The 17,175-nt window shown below is 36.5% G+C and overlaps 1 protein-coding gene across 1 annotated transcript in view; it reads left to right on the plus strand.

The window, feature by feature from the left end:
• Positions 1–17,175, plus strand: part of TMEM131 (transmembrane protein 131) — a 244,454-nt gene that overhangs the window by 163,387 nt on the left and 63,892 nt on the right. The window contains exons 7-12 of the mRNA XM_012641982.1: positions 497–619; positions 5,011–5,091; positions 8,641–8,791; positions 8,900–8,956; positions 9,899–9,960; positions 15,467–15,575. Of these exons, the coding sequence (XP_012497436.1) occupies positions 497–619; positions 5,011–5,091; positions 8,641–8,791; positions 8,900–8,956; positions 9,899–9,960; positions 15,467–15,575 (583 nt within the window). The remainder of the gene's footprint in view (positions 1–496; positions 620–5,010; positions 5,092–8,640; positions 8,792–8,899; positions 8,957–9,898; positions 9,961–15,466; positions 15,576–17,175) is intronic.

Raw genomic sequence — 17,175 nt, forward strand, 5'->3', positions numbered from 1 at the left:
CATTATCTGTTTGTTCACTATTGAATTGGTCACTGCTGTGTGTATGCCTAGCACCTCACCAACACTTAATAAATATCTGTCATTTGAATGACTGGCTCACCCACAAGGGCCTTCCCGTGCGGCAATGACTTGGGGATAGGCTTGATAGTTGAGAGGTTGTCTGGACCATAGCTTCAACTTCTGATGGTTGAAGTAGGGAAATCTTTTCACTCCCTTTTTTTTTCTTTTGTCTCTTCCATAACTTCATGAAGGACTGCTGTCATTTCAGTTTCCAATATGGTATAGAATTCATTCCAGAAGCACATATATAGTAAATCAAATATGTAGCCAAATCAAGTATAGAAACTACATTTGTGGAGTTTTTGTTTAAAAAGGAACTTAATATTTTTCCTTCTAAATTAGATTTATCAGTCTCCCTATAGCAATCAGTTATAACTATAAAAATGTTTGCTATAAAAGCAACTCAAATTGCATTTTTTGTTCTCCTTTGAAACAGGTATTTGGTGTTGGAGTTCCAAATCCATATCGATTGAGGCCATTCCTTGGGGCCAGAGTCCCTGTGAATAGCAGTTTCTCACCTATAATAAACATACACAATCCTCACAGTGAGCCTTTACAGGTGGGTTTAGGGTGGTGATTTTGGATAAGCTTCATTTGGGTGGGAATTAATGCTTAGCATGAAATCTGTTTGTTACAATTTCCTGTAACTATTTAAAATAATGAGGTCTTATAGATGTATTAAAGAGGGGTATTTTAATATAGCTTACTGTAGTCTGAATTTTGGAAGAAAACAGTCTGGATTTTGAATTTTTTGAGCCACTTTTAAATGACTGGCTTCTCCGGTGTTATAGTTTAGACAGTGCTGCATTTAATTAAGGAATAGTTTTCAGCTACACAACATGGCTTTTTCTCTTACGTGTAAGCTCTTTCTGGCCCTGTATAAATTATTTTTTTAAAAAATAGCTTGAATTTATTTCTGGTAATAATTTTTGATGATGGCAGCCTGGAAGTTGAAATCCACGGAAGGGATAATATAAAATCATGATTAAAAGCAACTCCTTCTCTTACCCGGTCATCTAGTAGTAATTGTTTTCAGATTTGAAATCTCCCCTCACTTGCTCCTGTCTCTTCCACAATGGGTGTGGCTAGTGTCACTCCTTCCGAGATTTCCTAAAATCCCCACCTTACGTCCCAGTGACTTCCAGCTCTATAACGTGTAGCCATGATAGCTTCTAGTTGTGTTGTCTGTGTTAAAAGATGTGAATGTTTTCCAGAATAGTCCATGATATCTATACCCAGGGCCATAGAGTTCTTTTGAACCAATGCTGACTGAACAGTAGCTTGAAAATGGCAGGTGGAGGCTGGAGATGGTGGCTCATGCCTATAATCCCAGCACTTTGGGAGGCTGAGGCAGGAGGATTGCTTGAGGCCAGGAGTTTGAGACCAGCCTGAACAAGAGCAAGACCCCATCTCTACAAAACATAGAAAAATTAGCCAGGCATGGTGGTGTGTGTCTGTAGTCCCAACTATTCAGGAGACTGAGGCAGGAGGATCACTTGAGAGCCCAGGAGTTTGAGGTTGCAGTGAGCTATGATGATGCTACTGCACTCTAGCCCAGGTGACAGAGCAAGACCTTGTCTAAAAAAAAAAGAGAGAAAATGACAGGTGGAGGAAGAAGAATAATGTATTTTGTCGTAAGTACAGGGCAACTAAAATGGTTTTTGTCATCCTAGAACCCCCTCGTATAAATGTTTATAAACAATGAAAGGGGAAATGAAAAGGAACAAGAGGAGATTTTTCAGGGCCTGAATAGTGAAATGCTTAGGAATTATAAGCAAAAGCAGCACGAGCCGGTAGGCCGGGCGCGGTGGCTCACGCCTGTAATCCTAACACTCTGGGAGGCCGAGGCGGGCGGATTGTTTGAGCTCAGGAGTTCAAAACCAGCCTGAGCAAGAGCAAGACCCCGTCTCTACTGAAAAAAAATAGAAGGAAATTAATCGGACAACTAAAAATATATAGAAAAAATTAGCCGGGCGTGGTGGCACATGCTTGTAGTCCTAGCTACTCGGGAGGCTGAGGCAGAAGGATTGCTTGAGCCCAGGAGTTTGAGGTTGCTGTGAGCTAGGCTGACGCCACGGCACTCTAGCCTGGGCAAAAGAGTGAGACTCTGTCTCAAAAAAAAAAAAAAAAAAAAAAAAGCAGCACGAAAGAAGTCTCTCTCTAACATTTGGTTGACATTAGGTGAGGACAGCTACTGATAAAAAATACTCTGCCCCAGTTTTAATTTTTGTAGCTAGATATCTTCATCACAAAAGAGGACCCTGCTCTTGTGTCCTGCTTTTACAAGTGAAAACTGTTTTCAGGATCCCTCTGCCATTGATGTCCTTTTGCTACTTTAGGTAATGCTGTATTTTCCCTGTTCTGGGCTAATTGTTATCACAAATCTGTACAGAAACCTCAGAAATTCTTGATGCTTTCTTTCCTTGACTGTTTTCAGCTTAAAGGACTTGGCAGAATGCTGGTCTGTCTACAATTGCTGTTTAAGTAGCCTTTATAGCCTTTGGAGTATCAAGCAGTGATCTCTTTGAATTCAATTCATTTAGTCTTTTTCCAATTATAACATTTTAATTCAAGATTTACCACAATGCACTTTTCACCAGCAAAATGGAAAAGAGCAAATGGAAAGCCAAGTTGCCGTCCTAGAACCCATAAAGATTGTTTATCTGGGAAGACACTCTTAACCTGATAATCCTATAATAAATTATGCTGTGTCATTAGTCTTGTCCTTAAATTTAAGAAGATATTATAAAGCAAGAAAATGCATCTGATTTGTTCATTATACAACACAAACACATAAGTATACTCTCCCTGAAAAAAAAACATTAACAGTTCAGATATGAGTGAAGCAAAAGTCCCCTTGAACTCCCTGCTTTCCAGTCCAGCGCTATCCAACAGAACTTTCTGGGATGGTGGAAAAGTTCAGTATCTGCTCTGTCCAGCATAATAGCCACTAGCCACATGTGACTGGTAAGCACGTGAATTGGTAGCTAGGTGGCTGAAGAACTGAACATTTAATGTTATTTTATTTCAACTAATTTAGGTGTAAATAACCACGTGTAGCTGGTTGCTACTGCATGGATAGCACAGCTCCAATCCGAATTCCTTCCGCATAGACACCATTCCTATCACCTTAGTGTGTGTCACTTCAGACCTTCCTCTGTGCGTTTGCATGTATGTATGTGAGCACAGAAACATTTTCGTGGGGACTTCTCTACACAAATTATATATTGCATATAATGTTTGGCTTCCTTTTTTCCCTAAACTATATTAAATTAGGACAAATAGTACTGGACTAAAAATCAGGAATGTGTCATGTTCCTAATTTTAATATAATCTTTCCTTTTATTTTGTAATTTAAATTTTTTCTATCTCTATTTCCTTATTCATTGTCCCTGTTATCAGTAGCCGACATTTAATCTTCTGTTTCCAAACATTTGTTATGCTTGTTTCCTTGATACCTTGAAAGATTAAATGAAATAATATGTGGTGTTTTCTGGTTTTCAGAAAAAGTTATACAGGCACCGCATCGGTTAAGGTGCTATTATTATTAATACAATAAATACTATAGAAGAGCACTGTCTTAAGAGGCAAGTAATAATACTCAAAGAAAAATCTTCATCAGTCTTTGCTAAATGCATTATTTTTATAGCAATATAAAAACTTTAAGCCTATACTAAAAGATTGCCATTTTTCTTGCTTTGGCCTTTTTTATTCACTCCTGGAGAACTTTTTGTGATAAAACAAGTAAAAGTTCTCTACTCATCCTCATACTTCACCCCAAATTTGAGTTAAATAAATTCTTTCTTTCTAGGCGCTAGGATTAGCTTACCTGCCTTTAAAGGAAAGTCTCCTGCCATATGACCCATTCTGTTCCCAGGAAACAGAAAGGAAAGTAAATGTCCACACCAAGACCTCTACTCAGTGTCTACAGCAGTTTTTTTCTAATGGCCAAATGCTGGAAACAACCCAAATGTCCATCAGTATATCAATGGATAAAAAACAACTGTGGTATAGTCATGAAATAGAAATGAACTGTGAATATGTACAACATGATGGATCTCAAAATAATTACACTGAGTAAAAGAAGCCACACACATGAATACATGTGTGTTATTCCACTTATATAAAACTATAGAAAATATAAGCTAATCTATAGTGATAGCAGATCAGTGGTTGCATAGGAAGAGGAGTGGTCAGAGAGGGATGGATGGATTATAATAGGGCAGAAGGAAACTTTTAGGGGTAAGGGGTATATTTAATATCTTAACTGCAGTGATGGTTTCATGCTTGTGTACATGTCAGGATTTATCAAGTCGTATACTTTGAATATGTATTGTTTATTGTACATCAGTGATAACCCAATAAAACTGTTTAAAAAAAAAAAATCACAAGTGTAGACATAAGCCACAGACGTATTAGTACCTAATTTTGCTACCAGTAAAAACCAAATGTTTTCACACTGCATTAGAATTATTGTATATATCTCAGAATAATATTCATGTTCTTCATTATTTCACAATTATGATAGTTATTTGATCTGCTGTTACAGATGTATAATAAAGAAGCACTTGTGTTACTATAAGAAATATAAAATTTGTATTTCTAAAACCTGATAATTTTCATAAATTATGTCCTTTGGACAAAAGAAAAATAAGTATCCTGTTATTTTCTAAAATCTAGTCTCTGAAACAACTACATACACTGTTTCTAAGTTAAATTTTCAAAGTTACCTTGTTTTAATTAAAAATACTACCATTGCTTAGACAATATGGGGCACTGAATTTAGTGATACAGTCTGATATATAATATCTCTTACATTTATGTTTGTAAATGTTTTTAAATTTTTTCTGGTAAACAATTAGGATGTCAAACTTATTTCTGTGCAATAGCAAATCACCTAAGGAGAGAATATAATTTTGAACTTAACCATCATGTGCCCTTTTGTCCCAGGTTGTAGAAATGTACTCTAGTGGAGGAGACCTTCACCTAGAACTCCCAACAGGTCAACAGGGAGGTACCAGAAAACTGTGGGTGAGTGATAATGTAGTTGCTCTTGTGCGTGCTCACATGAAACTGATCGTTTCTTAAAGACCCCAGAAAATACTTAACTCCTTATCAATTGAAGAAATATGGGTGACTTTTCTTTAATTATTGTGTTAATGTTAAGTTTGTATCAAATGTATTTGAAAATTGGATGAGAGAGTGAGGGAAAAATACAAGCAGTAATTCTTAGAAAGAGCAATGAACTAAATTGGTGGGAATTTCAGCCTACTGTGGAAGGGAAGTGATTTCAACTATTCTTTCTCAGAATTACATTGGTAAAATTGTCTCCAAATCTGCTCATTTATGATGTGCTTTACATTAAGATTTAAAATATGAGGATTCATTATATTTTTGAAGGCAGAGGATTGAATGTTCAGATTCACTGTTGATAGAGAAGATGGCATTTGCAAAGGGAACCTGATCAAGCACCTGTGATGACTCAGAAAATTTAAAATTTTTAGGTGATCTACATCCACTTTTAATATTGTTGAATACTTAACAATTTATATCAATACTTAGAGAATCACTTTTTCTTGGAGAATACTAGCAAAATATTAACCAAGAATTAAAGAATACGTAAGAACTACCCTATTTGTAAAGGTTCCTTCCATATGAGAGTTTTTTAAATGTTGTCTACCATCCTTTAATACCAGAGGGAAAAGGCAGTTGTGGTAAATGCAGTCACTCAAATCACTGCTTGTCTGTAATTGGAGACACACACTGACTTTACCACCGTGAATAAGTTCGGAGGATCAAAGTTTTTTTTGTTTTTTTGAGACAGTCTCACTGTGTTGCCTGGGCTAGAGTGCCGTGGCGTCATCCTAGCTCACAGCAACCTCAAACTCCTGGGCTCAAGCAATCCTCCTGCCTCAGCCTCCCAAGTAGCTGGGACTACAGGCATGTGCCACCATGCCCGGCTAATTTTTTCTATATATTTTTAGTTGTCCAATTAATTTCTTTCTAATTTTAGTAGAGACGGGGTCTCGCTCTTGCTCAGGCTGGTTTCGAACTCCTGAGCTCAAACAATCCGCCCACCTCAGCCTCACAGAGAGCTAGGATTACTGGCTTGAGCCACCACGCAAAGTTTTTTTGTTAATTATTCTGTTATATACACAGTGCCTCTCGATTCTGCCTTCTGACCAGTTTTAACCAGGGAAAAAACGTGGAGGTGACATTTTTAGGATGTCAATTTGAACATTATTTTTTATTTTTATTTATTTTTTGGAGACAGTGTCTCGCTCTGTTGCCTGGGTTAGAGTGCTGTGGCGTCAGCCTAGCTCACAGCAACCTCAAACTCCTGGGGCTCAAGCAATCTTGCTGCCTCAGCCTCCCAAGTAGCTGGGACTACAGGCATGCACCACCATGCCCGGCTAATTTTTTTTTTTTTCTGGTATATATTTTTAGTTGTCCAGATAATTTCTTTCTATTTTTTAGTAGAGACAGGGTCTCGCTCTTGCTCAGGCTGGTCTCAAACTCCTGACCTCTAGCGATCCTCCCCACCTCGGCCTCCCAGAGTGCTAGGATTATAGGCGTGAGCCACCGGGCCTGGCCCAATTTGAACATTTAGAAACATATTTGTCAGTCGGTGATTTGGTTAATTTCCAAAATACAAAAACACACTGGCAGAAGAAATATGTAGTGGACAATCCATTTATATGCTTTCACAAAAATGTTTCAACTTGAAATTATGTTGTTGTTTGAAAAACCTTTGGGAGAAATAGTGTATAAAACAACGCACCAGAAGATTAGATATAAGCTATTAAATTTGTATGTATTACAGTTCTAGATAGAAGAACTAAGAATTTCCTGTGAAATATGATTGACATCTAATAAACATAAGAATTGAGATTTTTAAATTGTCAAAAACTATAATGCACAGTAGCAGAGAGTAGCATAATGTTTTAAACTCCTAGTGGCTACAAAAGATACAGTAATTCTTATTCCTACAAACTTTGAGAGAAAAGTCAATGGGCCTCAACCCCTTTCAGTGTACATGAGAAAACCCCAGCAACCAAGTCAACTTCCTAGAGTTGGGAAGTGGATGGTCCATCTCTAGTGTTCCAGGAGGGTTCCAATCACCTATTTTCTACTTTGAGACTAAAAGATTAAGAGAACATAGGTGGCCAGGCGCAGTGGCTCACTCCTGTAATCCTAGCATTCTGGAAGGCCGAGGCAGGAGGATTGTTTGAGCTCAGGAGTTCAAGACCAGCCTGAGCAAGAGCGAGACCCCATCTCTACTAAAAGAATAGAAAGAAATTAGCTGGACAACTAAAAAATATATATAGAAAAAATTAGCTGGGCATGGTGGTGCATGCCTGTATTCCCAGCTACTAGGGAGACTGAGACAGGAGGATTGCTTGAGCCCAGGAGTTTGAGGTTGTTGTGAGCTAGGCTGATGCCACGGCACTCTAGCCAGGGCAACAGACTGAGACTCTGTCTCAAAAAAAAAAAAGAAAGAACATAGGTAAGTGAAGAGCAGTAAGTTCTAGAACACAGGATTTCCTAAAATATGCTAAAAGATGTGTGCAGAGAAACTCTGTCAGTCCCCAGGAAGCTAGATTGTTCTAAAACCAGGAAAAAAATTACACCTCAAAAAAAGTTTTGTCCCAATGAGTCTTCCTTTTAGTGTATGTATGAATGTTCTCTTAATACAAGACTGAAAATTTACGCTATCTTACATGCCAAGAGCCTTACTGAATGCAGCTAGTAAACTGTGCATTTGCTTGGGAAGTTTTGTTTTGTTAGGTTTTAAGTGAAAGGAAAGCAGAGTCTAAGCCCTGTTGGTTATCATTTACAGAGATTCCTGTGGACTTCTAGAAAAGTATTTCCCTTTGATGGTGACATTTCTCTTGGTTAGGGAATTTCAGGACTGAGTTATGTACCCAAGCACTGCTAGCTAACACATTAAAAAATAACTGAAACTGGGCTGGACGCAGTGGCTCATGCCTATAATCCTGGCACTCTGAGAGGCCAAGGCAGGAGGATCACACTTGAGGTCAGGAGTTTGAGACCAGCCTGAACAAGAGCAAGACCATGTCTCTACAAAAATAGAAGAACTAGCTGGGTGTGATGACATGCACCTGTAGTCCTAGCTACTCGGGAGGCTGAGGCAGGAGGATAACTTAAGCTCAGGATTGGGAGGTTGCAGTGAGCTATGATGACACCACTGCATTCTAGCCAGGGCAACAGAGTGAGGCTCTGTCTCATGAATGAATGAATGAATGAATGATATGGTAGATTAGTTTTACCTTTTAGTGGTGATTTTGCAACTGACAGGTCGTTTTCAGATCATTTGACTTATTTTACTTTGTTCACTTTACGTACCATATTTTATCAGTTTGAAAGCAAATTTTTCCACATTTTAACGTCCTCCAAAATTGGAGCATATGCTACATATTTATTTAATTAGCAGTGTTTTTTTTCTTAGTAGGTATATAAAATAATCATCTTTCAGTTGATGTCAGCTAATTCAATAAAATATGGTGGTATTGCAACATTACAAAAGCTGTGCTACATTATAGTCTGTTAACTTGTCAGGAAATTCCTCCTTATGAAACCAAGGGAGTGATGAGAGCCAGTTTTTCATCTAGAGAAGCAGATAATCACACAGCCTTCATAAGAATAAAGACTAATGCTTCAGACAGCACAGAGTTTATCATTCTTCCTGTTGAGGTTGAAGTTACAACAGGTTAGTGGAAAACTGAAGAAATTGCAAGTTTGTTTTGTTTTGTTTTGTTTTCAGTACATCTTACTCTAGCAGAGTGAAAAATAATTATATACTTTTCTTTTTTCCAAGCTCCTGGAATTTATTCCTCAACCGAAATGTTAGATTTTGGTACACTACGAACACAAGGTAAAAAAAAAAAAAAGAGAGAGAGAGAAAATTTTTATAGGTCTTTTAAAACAATCCCTGTATTCAGTGCTGAGTAGCTCTACTATACTTTGTAGTTCAGCTTTGAAAGTCATTTCTCAGTGGATTGCATGATCTTGTGGAAATCTCTTTTTGGGGACTCAGAGCCTTTACAAGTTTATACCCCACTCCTTTGAGGGGGGTAGCATTGCTTACCAGGTGGAAGGACAAGGTCATGAGATAACTTAAGTCATTTAAATGAAAGATTGAGGCAGAAAGTGGTTTTCTAGTTTCTTAATTCAATTCTTCATTCAGTTATGCTAAATCTTTTTTTATAGTAAAGGAAATCAAAAGATTTACTTCTGGATTTTGTTTAGGTATGAATTATTAAATTGCATTATGGTGTCATAATATAAAAAAATTTATCCCAGATCAGAGAAAGAATTCAGATTCTAAAATTGAAAACAACCAAGTAGATATTTTTATTAAGGAAAAAGTAAGAGTGCTTGTAATTTGGGATTTATGTGGGCCATATGTAATTAAAATTTTGTTGTTTAGGATTATAGACCATATTTTTTTAATTAGATTTGCTTTTAATATAATTTCACATTGTACATTATTAATTTGGTTCATTATGCTTTGCTGGAAAACTGAAAGATTAGTAATGTCTGAGTTCACTAAAAAATTATGTTTTGGGGTTTTTTTGTGTTTTTTGTTTTTTTGGTCTAGTTGTTTAAAAGGGGATGGTTCTTACTTAAAATACACAATGTCCCTTATGAGTAAAGTGATTCCTATGTAATGTTTCTTTTTATTAATGTGATTGTCATTGTATTTCATATTCTAGAATAGCTTCAGTTAGACATCTAATAAGGTAAAGATTCTAACGTGCTATAAAGTATAAAGCACACCTTTTTAAGAAATATTTCTTTTCCTCAATTTTAACAGATCTACCAAAAGTTTTAAATCTTCATTTATTAAATTCAGGAACAAAAGATGTACCAATAACAGTAAGTTTTTGCTTATTTTTTTCCTAATTTATATATTCTTTGTTTTTAAGCTTATGACAAAGTTAAAAATAATTAAGCTCTTGCTGTAAAATAATTCTTTTTTGTAGTGACCTGGTGACACTATGGTTCTAAGTGTGATGTGAGAAACCTGTTCTACCTCTAACCACCCAGATTTTAAGGATGAGAGGGAAAGTAGATGATCTCCTCCAAGCTAAGTTTGAACCAAAGTTTATGAGGTTCTTATTCAGGCAGGGTCATATAAAAAGGCCTGTGGATTCGGATAAGATTTATCAGAACCTGATTTATAGGATCTGTGTGCCATGTGAGAAGAAAAATCATTTATAAGTATTCCATCGGGTTTGGTTGTTAGACTTAAGGTATAGGTAGGTAAAAAGAAAAAAAGAATCAGATGAGTTGGGAAGAGAAATAATGAAGCAAAAAAAAATGCGGTAGGTAATGGGAGAGTGCTCTTAACACTTCTCATAGGCACCCTCTCTAACTGGCAGCTATTGTAGTTACCTTAGATAGCACATTATAAACTAGGGTCCTCTCTTCCCCTCATACATACACATAGAGCAAATTATTTTTATGCTATGTAGTGGAATTGGGGTGCCATTAGATAGTTAATAGGCAAAAAATAAAAAGACAGGGATATCCAAGTTTTGCCTTGGCCCACAAACTCTCTCCCTGATGAGGTCCCCAAAATACATACATAGGGAATCATGGAAAAGGAAAGCAGAATATTTTTATTATAATTTGTGCTTATGCTGGAAACCTAAATTCAGGAAACTCGGATAAAATGAAATAGGTCATTTAGGCTTGAGAATTAACAGACTTTCAGCCATCTATGGCCAAACCCAGATTTTACCACCAGATGGTGAAGTACAGACCAAAGAGAGGAGAGTGTACAAACCTCATATGAGGAAGCAAGAGATGGTCATCCCAGGTAGTCACATCTTAATGCCCAGTGAACTTGCTCACTAGTAGGATTGAAGTCCAGACAGGGTGGGGTTCTGATATCTGACCTAGCGTTTCTTCCCACTAGTCATTTCTCTTCATTAATTTAGGGGTTTGATGGGAAAGTGCCGTTACTTATTAGCCCAAGAAAACTGGCCTAACTTTTCACATACAATAAATGGACTGAAACACATGTCTTTTTCAATAAACATTTTATAGGAAAATGAAATTAGCAATTAATCCTAAGAATGTGAATGGAAAAAAATAAGAGTATTCAGTTCATTTACAACATGGAATTAAATAGCCCCATGTTCCTCCTTTTCTCTTTTTTTAAGGAGTTGTAGGATACATTTTAGGTAAATATTTTTGCTCTTACTATGGATCAGGCACTGTGCTAGCATCATTGCAGGAATTACCTTATTTAATACAACTCTATAAGGTGCACAGGTTCTAGTTTCCCAAATAGCAAAACTGAGAGCTTTTTTTTTTTTAAAAAAAAGTGACTTATCCAACTATAAAAAATTCAAAAGTTACATGAAAATGTTAGATATATAATGCCACTTAGCAATCAAGTCTTTATGAATATCTTTCAATTTCATAGTCAATATTTCTGTTAAAAACTATCTGTATGTCTGTGTATCTATTATACATCTGTACTTACCTATATATGTAATTTTTATAATATCTAAAACCCAAACTGCCAGTGTTTTGATAGTTTTGTCTTTCCTCTTTCACTCATCCCTTCATTCATTCAATAAATATTTAATGAGCATCAACTATATGCCAGGTGCTGTACCTTTAAGTACTGAGAATACAGCATTGGTCCCCTCCCCCTGTCAAGCTCACTTTCAAACAGGCCTTCCAGAGGCTCTGGGAGGTGTTTACGTTTCATTCTAAGTGCAATGGGAAATTATTCTAGGATTTTAAACAAGAGAGTGATATTATCTGATTTATGTTATAAAAGATCACTGTAGCTACTTTGTGCAAGGTGGACTTCTGAGCTGCAAGGGCAGAAAGCAAAGAAGAATAGTTACAGTGCGTTGCAGTGGTCCACTTGAGAAATGATGGCAGCTTAGACTTTTCACCATGTGAACCATGGCAAGCCAACCTACAGTGAAACTGAGTTGTAAGAGAGCTTCTCAAAGTTTTCCTGTTTGTTTCAGCATTTTCTGCATCATTTACCAGGCTTAGGGCTGATACATTTTTAGAAGGGTTCCTATCTCTTTCCATTTCACACATACATAGAAGTTTTCGGATGTGCTAAGTAATGCTAGAAGCTGGAGATTTTTTTAAAATTCTCTGTCAGGAAATTCAGTCTTTTTCTAAATATAGGGTTGCTAAAGTAAGCAACTCCCAATATAAGTTCCTCACCTTTTAATGGACAGGATGCCCAGGTTCAGGCCCTCCTGATATTGTCTGTAATGCAATCTTTAGAAAATGGTTTTCCTCAGCGTTCAGAGCCTTAATGCTCTTTAAATGACGTAATACGTTTGCCTCAGATATCTTAAGAGGAACATTTATTTGAGGTTTCCTTGGTAATTGATCAATAGGAATCACAGATTTACTTATTAATTTTATCAGTATCAGCTTGATATATTCTTCAATGAATATGTACACAAATTATTAAAAATGTTGCATACTGAAAGGTTATTTTCTTTGTTTGCTCAAGTGCTTTTGTAAGTAGTTGCAGAATGTCCTGGACTCTCGAGTCTCACATTAGTTGGGCCTGAATGTCGTGAGAAAAGGCTGGAACTATATTTAGAACATATTCAAGCTGCCTTTCCCGGGAATCTTGCCATGTTTTTTCCACTTCTTGATTATCCTTGAATAAGCAATGGTTAGTGACTAACACTGAAACAAGTCGTTAATATAAATATGCTTATTATAAAGTAATTATTGTGTATTAGTTTTCATTTAAAGCCGCCAGAATGAGCCAACTAGTTAAGTATTTTGTTTTGGCGTTTTTGTTTCCTTGGAAAATGGTTTTTAACCAATTTAGGTTTGTTGGTTTGTTTGTTTTTAATGATAATGAGTAAATAATACAGACCATTTGTATAAAAGAATGGCAGTTGAGTTGTTAATTGAATAATTGTTGTTTACTGCTAGCCCAACATGTTAGTGCAACGTAGTTTAAGGTAATGATACTGAATGTAAAATTTTCCTCTGGTAAGGAAAATCTTAAAGTGATGTGTTTCATATGAGAAAAACACTTTTTTTCATCAACTATCTTAACCTCTTACTACTTATATATTTTAACAAATACCATTGCTTAACTATTTCTGACACTGTGTTGTACAGGCTGATAACACTCAAAAAGTATTAAGGTTGTTACTGATGAACTGCCACTTCTGATCTTTAATCATGTTGGAAAGTGGTCAAGATTCCATCGTTGCTGTATCATATTCAGTAGAACAAGTAAAGGAATTAAGAGCCATATCTGTGAAAGTCCTCTGCAAACTACAAAACTTATAAGACCATCTCTCTAACAAATCTTGACCTCATGATAAAGGTGGCTAATTTGAAAAATGTAGCAAAATTAATTGGATCACAAAATTTTGTATATAGGTGGGATCTCAGAAAATAATCTAATCCCCTAGGATTTTTTTTTTTTTTTTTTTTTTAACAGGTGAGGAAAGTGAGCCCCATAGTACATGCACAGCTGGCTCAGGCTCATACTTCTAGTTAAATAGTTAATATGCTTTTCTTGCACAAAAGTGCTTGCTACTGGATTATCACTTTTGTACTGCTTTCCTTTTCTTTCGAAAAAGTATTAATATGGTAATATAGGAAAATGAAACTTTCTCCAGTTCATAGTTTATCTTACAGTTCAAACTACTTTCTTTTATTGTTACATATAGGAGCCTTTCAGGGAATGAAGAAATTTGTATTTTAAATGGATTATTAATAACAGCAAAGCTTATTGATAAGTAAAGATATTGATATGAATATATCATTTAACTCCCAGCCCCAGTTAGAGATTCAAAAGCAAATGAGAAGGAATTCTCAAAGTAGAAGGCAGGAAGATAAAAGGGTTAAGATGCTGAGAGAGCCTGAGGCCAAGAGCTTAGGCTATTAAGAGTTAAGATTTTCAGTGCATAAAACCACAGAACCATCCTTAGAGCCATCCTTTTAGGCTCTGTAAAGACTTGCTAACTGTGGGGGACTAACCCACCATGGAAAGGGTAGAGCTCTAGCTGTAGCTGTGATCATTATTATATAAACAGTTTTATTCCCTGTGGCACGGGAAATAAACAGCTGTCTTTCTTTAGGCTCTTCTAGGTACTTATTGTGCCCTCAGGGGACTGCCCTTTGATGTTCAGTTTAGGCAGATTTCACCTTTGTAAATGAGGTGAAAAGAGTGGGCAGGGAGCCAGAGGGAAGAACTTGGTGCCTTTTGGGGATCTGACTGTGCCTCTGTTAATGGGCATGCCTGATAAATTTCACAGAAAAGATCAGTGTTCTTTTCTATAGGAAATGACAGGCTTTGACAAGTTCATAAAGCCTTTGAAAACTCAACAAATACCCCAGGAGGGTATTCAGACAAGATTAAGATTCAAAATGAATTATAAAGGAAGATTTTTGAGCAAGATTTGTGTAAAATACCATGATTTTGTGAATACATATTTGCGCAATAGGATGTCAGGTGAAGGGCCCTGGACCAAGTCAGGAAACCTAGTTTCCAGTTCTGCCTCTGATGCCTCACTGTTGAAACGTCACTCAATATTACAAGGTTCTCTTCATAAGTAAAACAGAGGTTGGGATCTTTAGAGTCGCTTCCAATTGAAAATGCTTTGTGTCGGTGAGAAAATAAAAAATAACTGTAACCTTAAAATGTATTTTTTAAGCATGCTCTCAAAGTGCAAGATTTTCCTGGTTTTGGTATTTTAAGTTTTGTTGTTTGAATAGAAAGATCTGACTTTTTAAGTCTAACGCTCTCTGACCTCTTCCAAGTTGAACATCCCTGCAGTCTGCCTCACTGCTCAATCCCATAGCCACGAGTGCTGCCCTGCCCCTGGAAAGCTGGGCGCCTCATTGACATGATGGTGGCCTAGAGAGGAAGAGAAAATGCCATTAGGAATGAAGTCTGCAGAACTACTGTGGCACTAGGGCACCAGCTCTCAAATTCATGTTCATTCTTCACCTGCATGTAGTCTCGGTGTTATATTTAGTATTGTGAATTTCTTTAAGAAGGACCCACAAGTCTTCCTTACGTCACCTTCTCTGATATATAAATTAGGCATTCATTTGGCAAATAACCTTTTATAATGTTTTATATACTTATACCCAATATACTAGTTAGTTTTTAGATTCTTACACTTACTAATACGTTATACTTTTTTTTTGCCTCTGATCATTTTATTTCATAAAGATATTCTAATAAAATTAATTTGAAGTTTTACCAGTTTGGCCTCCTCGATTTAGAGGGACCACATAAATTAAACTTCTAAAATTTTTATTCTGCTTTACTTTTCCAGTATACTTTCCAGTATAAGGCAACTGAACCATTAGACTAAAATAATGCCATGTGTGTATTTTTTTCTCTTTGCAGAGTGTTCGACCTACGCCACAAAATGATGCCGTAACGGTACACTTTAAACCAATTACATTAAAAGCTTCGGAAAGTAAATACACCAAGGTTGCAAGCATTAGTTTTGATGGCAAGTATTCACCTTTTTCTCTCTAATGGAGTGGTGTTATTTTGATGAACTAGAGAGCATCTATGTTGACATTCTGTTACAGAGATCCAGACAAGTTTACAGTCAGAATTTATATTACTGCTTAGGCTGGTTTTTTCCTGTAAACATCACAAACTCTTATTTGATTGATTCATGAAAGAAAATACCATAACTTTAATGAAGCTAAATCACTATGAGCAATGGAAAAATATTAGCAAATACATTAGGGTTGAAATCCTGTAATCTGGGCTAACCCTTTTACACATCTATCTATATTATAATTTACCATAATTATTAAGTCATAATGTATTTGAATTTCAGAAACATGTTTGAATTTGAGAGCAAAAATACTCTTTGTAACATTTTCATATGTTACCTTTTATAAATAAGACAGATGGTCCTACGTAAGCTAAAATAACCTTTATGATAAAATTGTCAAATTAGCTCTTATTTCAAGCTTGTGTAATATATATTTTGTCATTTGAAATGTTAAGTCAATCAGACTTTACCAGTTTTATAGCAGGTTTTTATTCAGTTTTGCCCACTTTAATAGAACATTTATTGAATTTGCTGTCACAAAATTTTCTAAATAGTGACTTAATGACTGCCTAACTGTGTATGTAATTAAATAAGAACTGAAACTCTGAACAGGGCTTTTCTCATAGGAACCCATGCAAGTGAGTAGCCATAAAGCTTAAACGTTGGCTTTATGATAATGCCACCTCTGCTCAGAGTCCACATTTTACAGCTCAGCTCATCGGATGAGAGTATTTGATCGATGAGTGTAGCGTTTGTGAGAGCATCTGTGCCTCCTGCTTGCCAGTGGAGAGTTCTTGGGAGGATCTGTAGCAAGAACACAGGCTGGGTGCTGGCCTTAGGATTCATCCCATGAGCTCAGTGAAAACTCCCAAGGAATCAAAATTAAGTAGGCGGCATACTTCACAATACAGTTGTCAAGAAGTATTATAGAAGGTATTGATGCCACAGTTATTTCCAAATCTGTGGTAAATTGTCTTGTATGCTACTGAGAAACCACATTCATGACACTAGTGTCAGCATCAGCAGGTACATTCTCTTTTCATGCAGAGAAGAGGAGGCCAGTGCTAATTCCTGACCCCAAAGAACCTTTAGGACCTGTCCTTCCCAGTTGTGCGAGTTTGTTCTCCCATGCTCTGTGAGGATGAAGAGCTCCTCTTCTCCAGCTCCTGTATTGACAACCCAGTGAATGTTTTCATTCTCCAGATAAATGCAGTGTGTCATTAGTGTTGGGTCTTCTGAGATCATAGACTCTAAAATAAGTGTTTCTTAAAGAAATTATGTAAAATTAAATACGAAGGCAAAGGGAAAGCACCTTTAAGAGCAAATGCTATGTTTTTTAAATGTGGGTTTTTAATATCCTGGGGAAATCCTTTTACCTTCCACCTCACCTGCCACCACCTAGATCCCAGCACAAAATACCTCTCTGAGATTGCTGTGAAAATCAGTCAGGAAGTATATTTTACTTAACTTATAATTTTTTCAGAATGCACCTTATATATATATTATCTCTATAGTGTTGACTTGCCAAGCAAGCATCTTTCTC

Source organism: Propithecus coquereli, unplaced genomic scaffold, assembly GCF_000956105.1.
Source record: "Propithecus coquereli isolate 6110/MARCELLA unplaced genomic scaffold, Pcoq_1.0 Scaffold171, whole genome shotgun sequence".
NCBI lineage: Eukaryota > Metazoa > Chordata > Mammalia > Primates > Indriidae > Propithecus > Propithecus coquereli.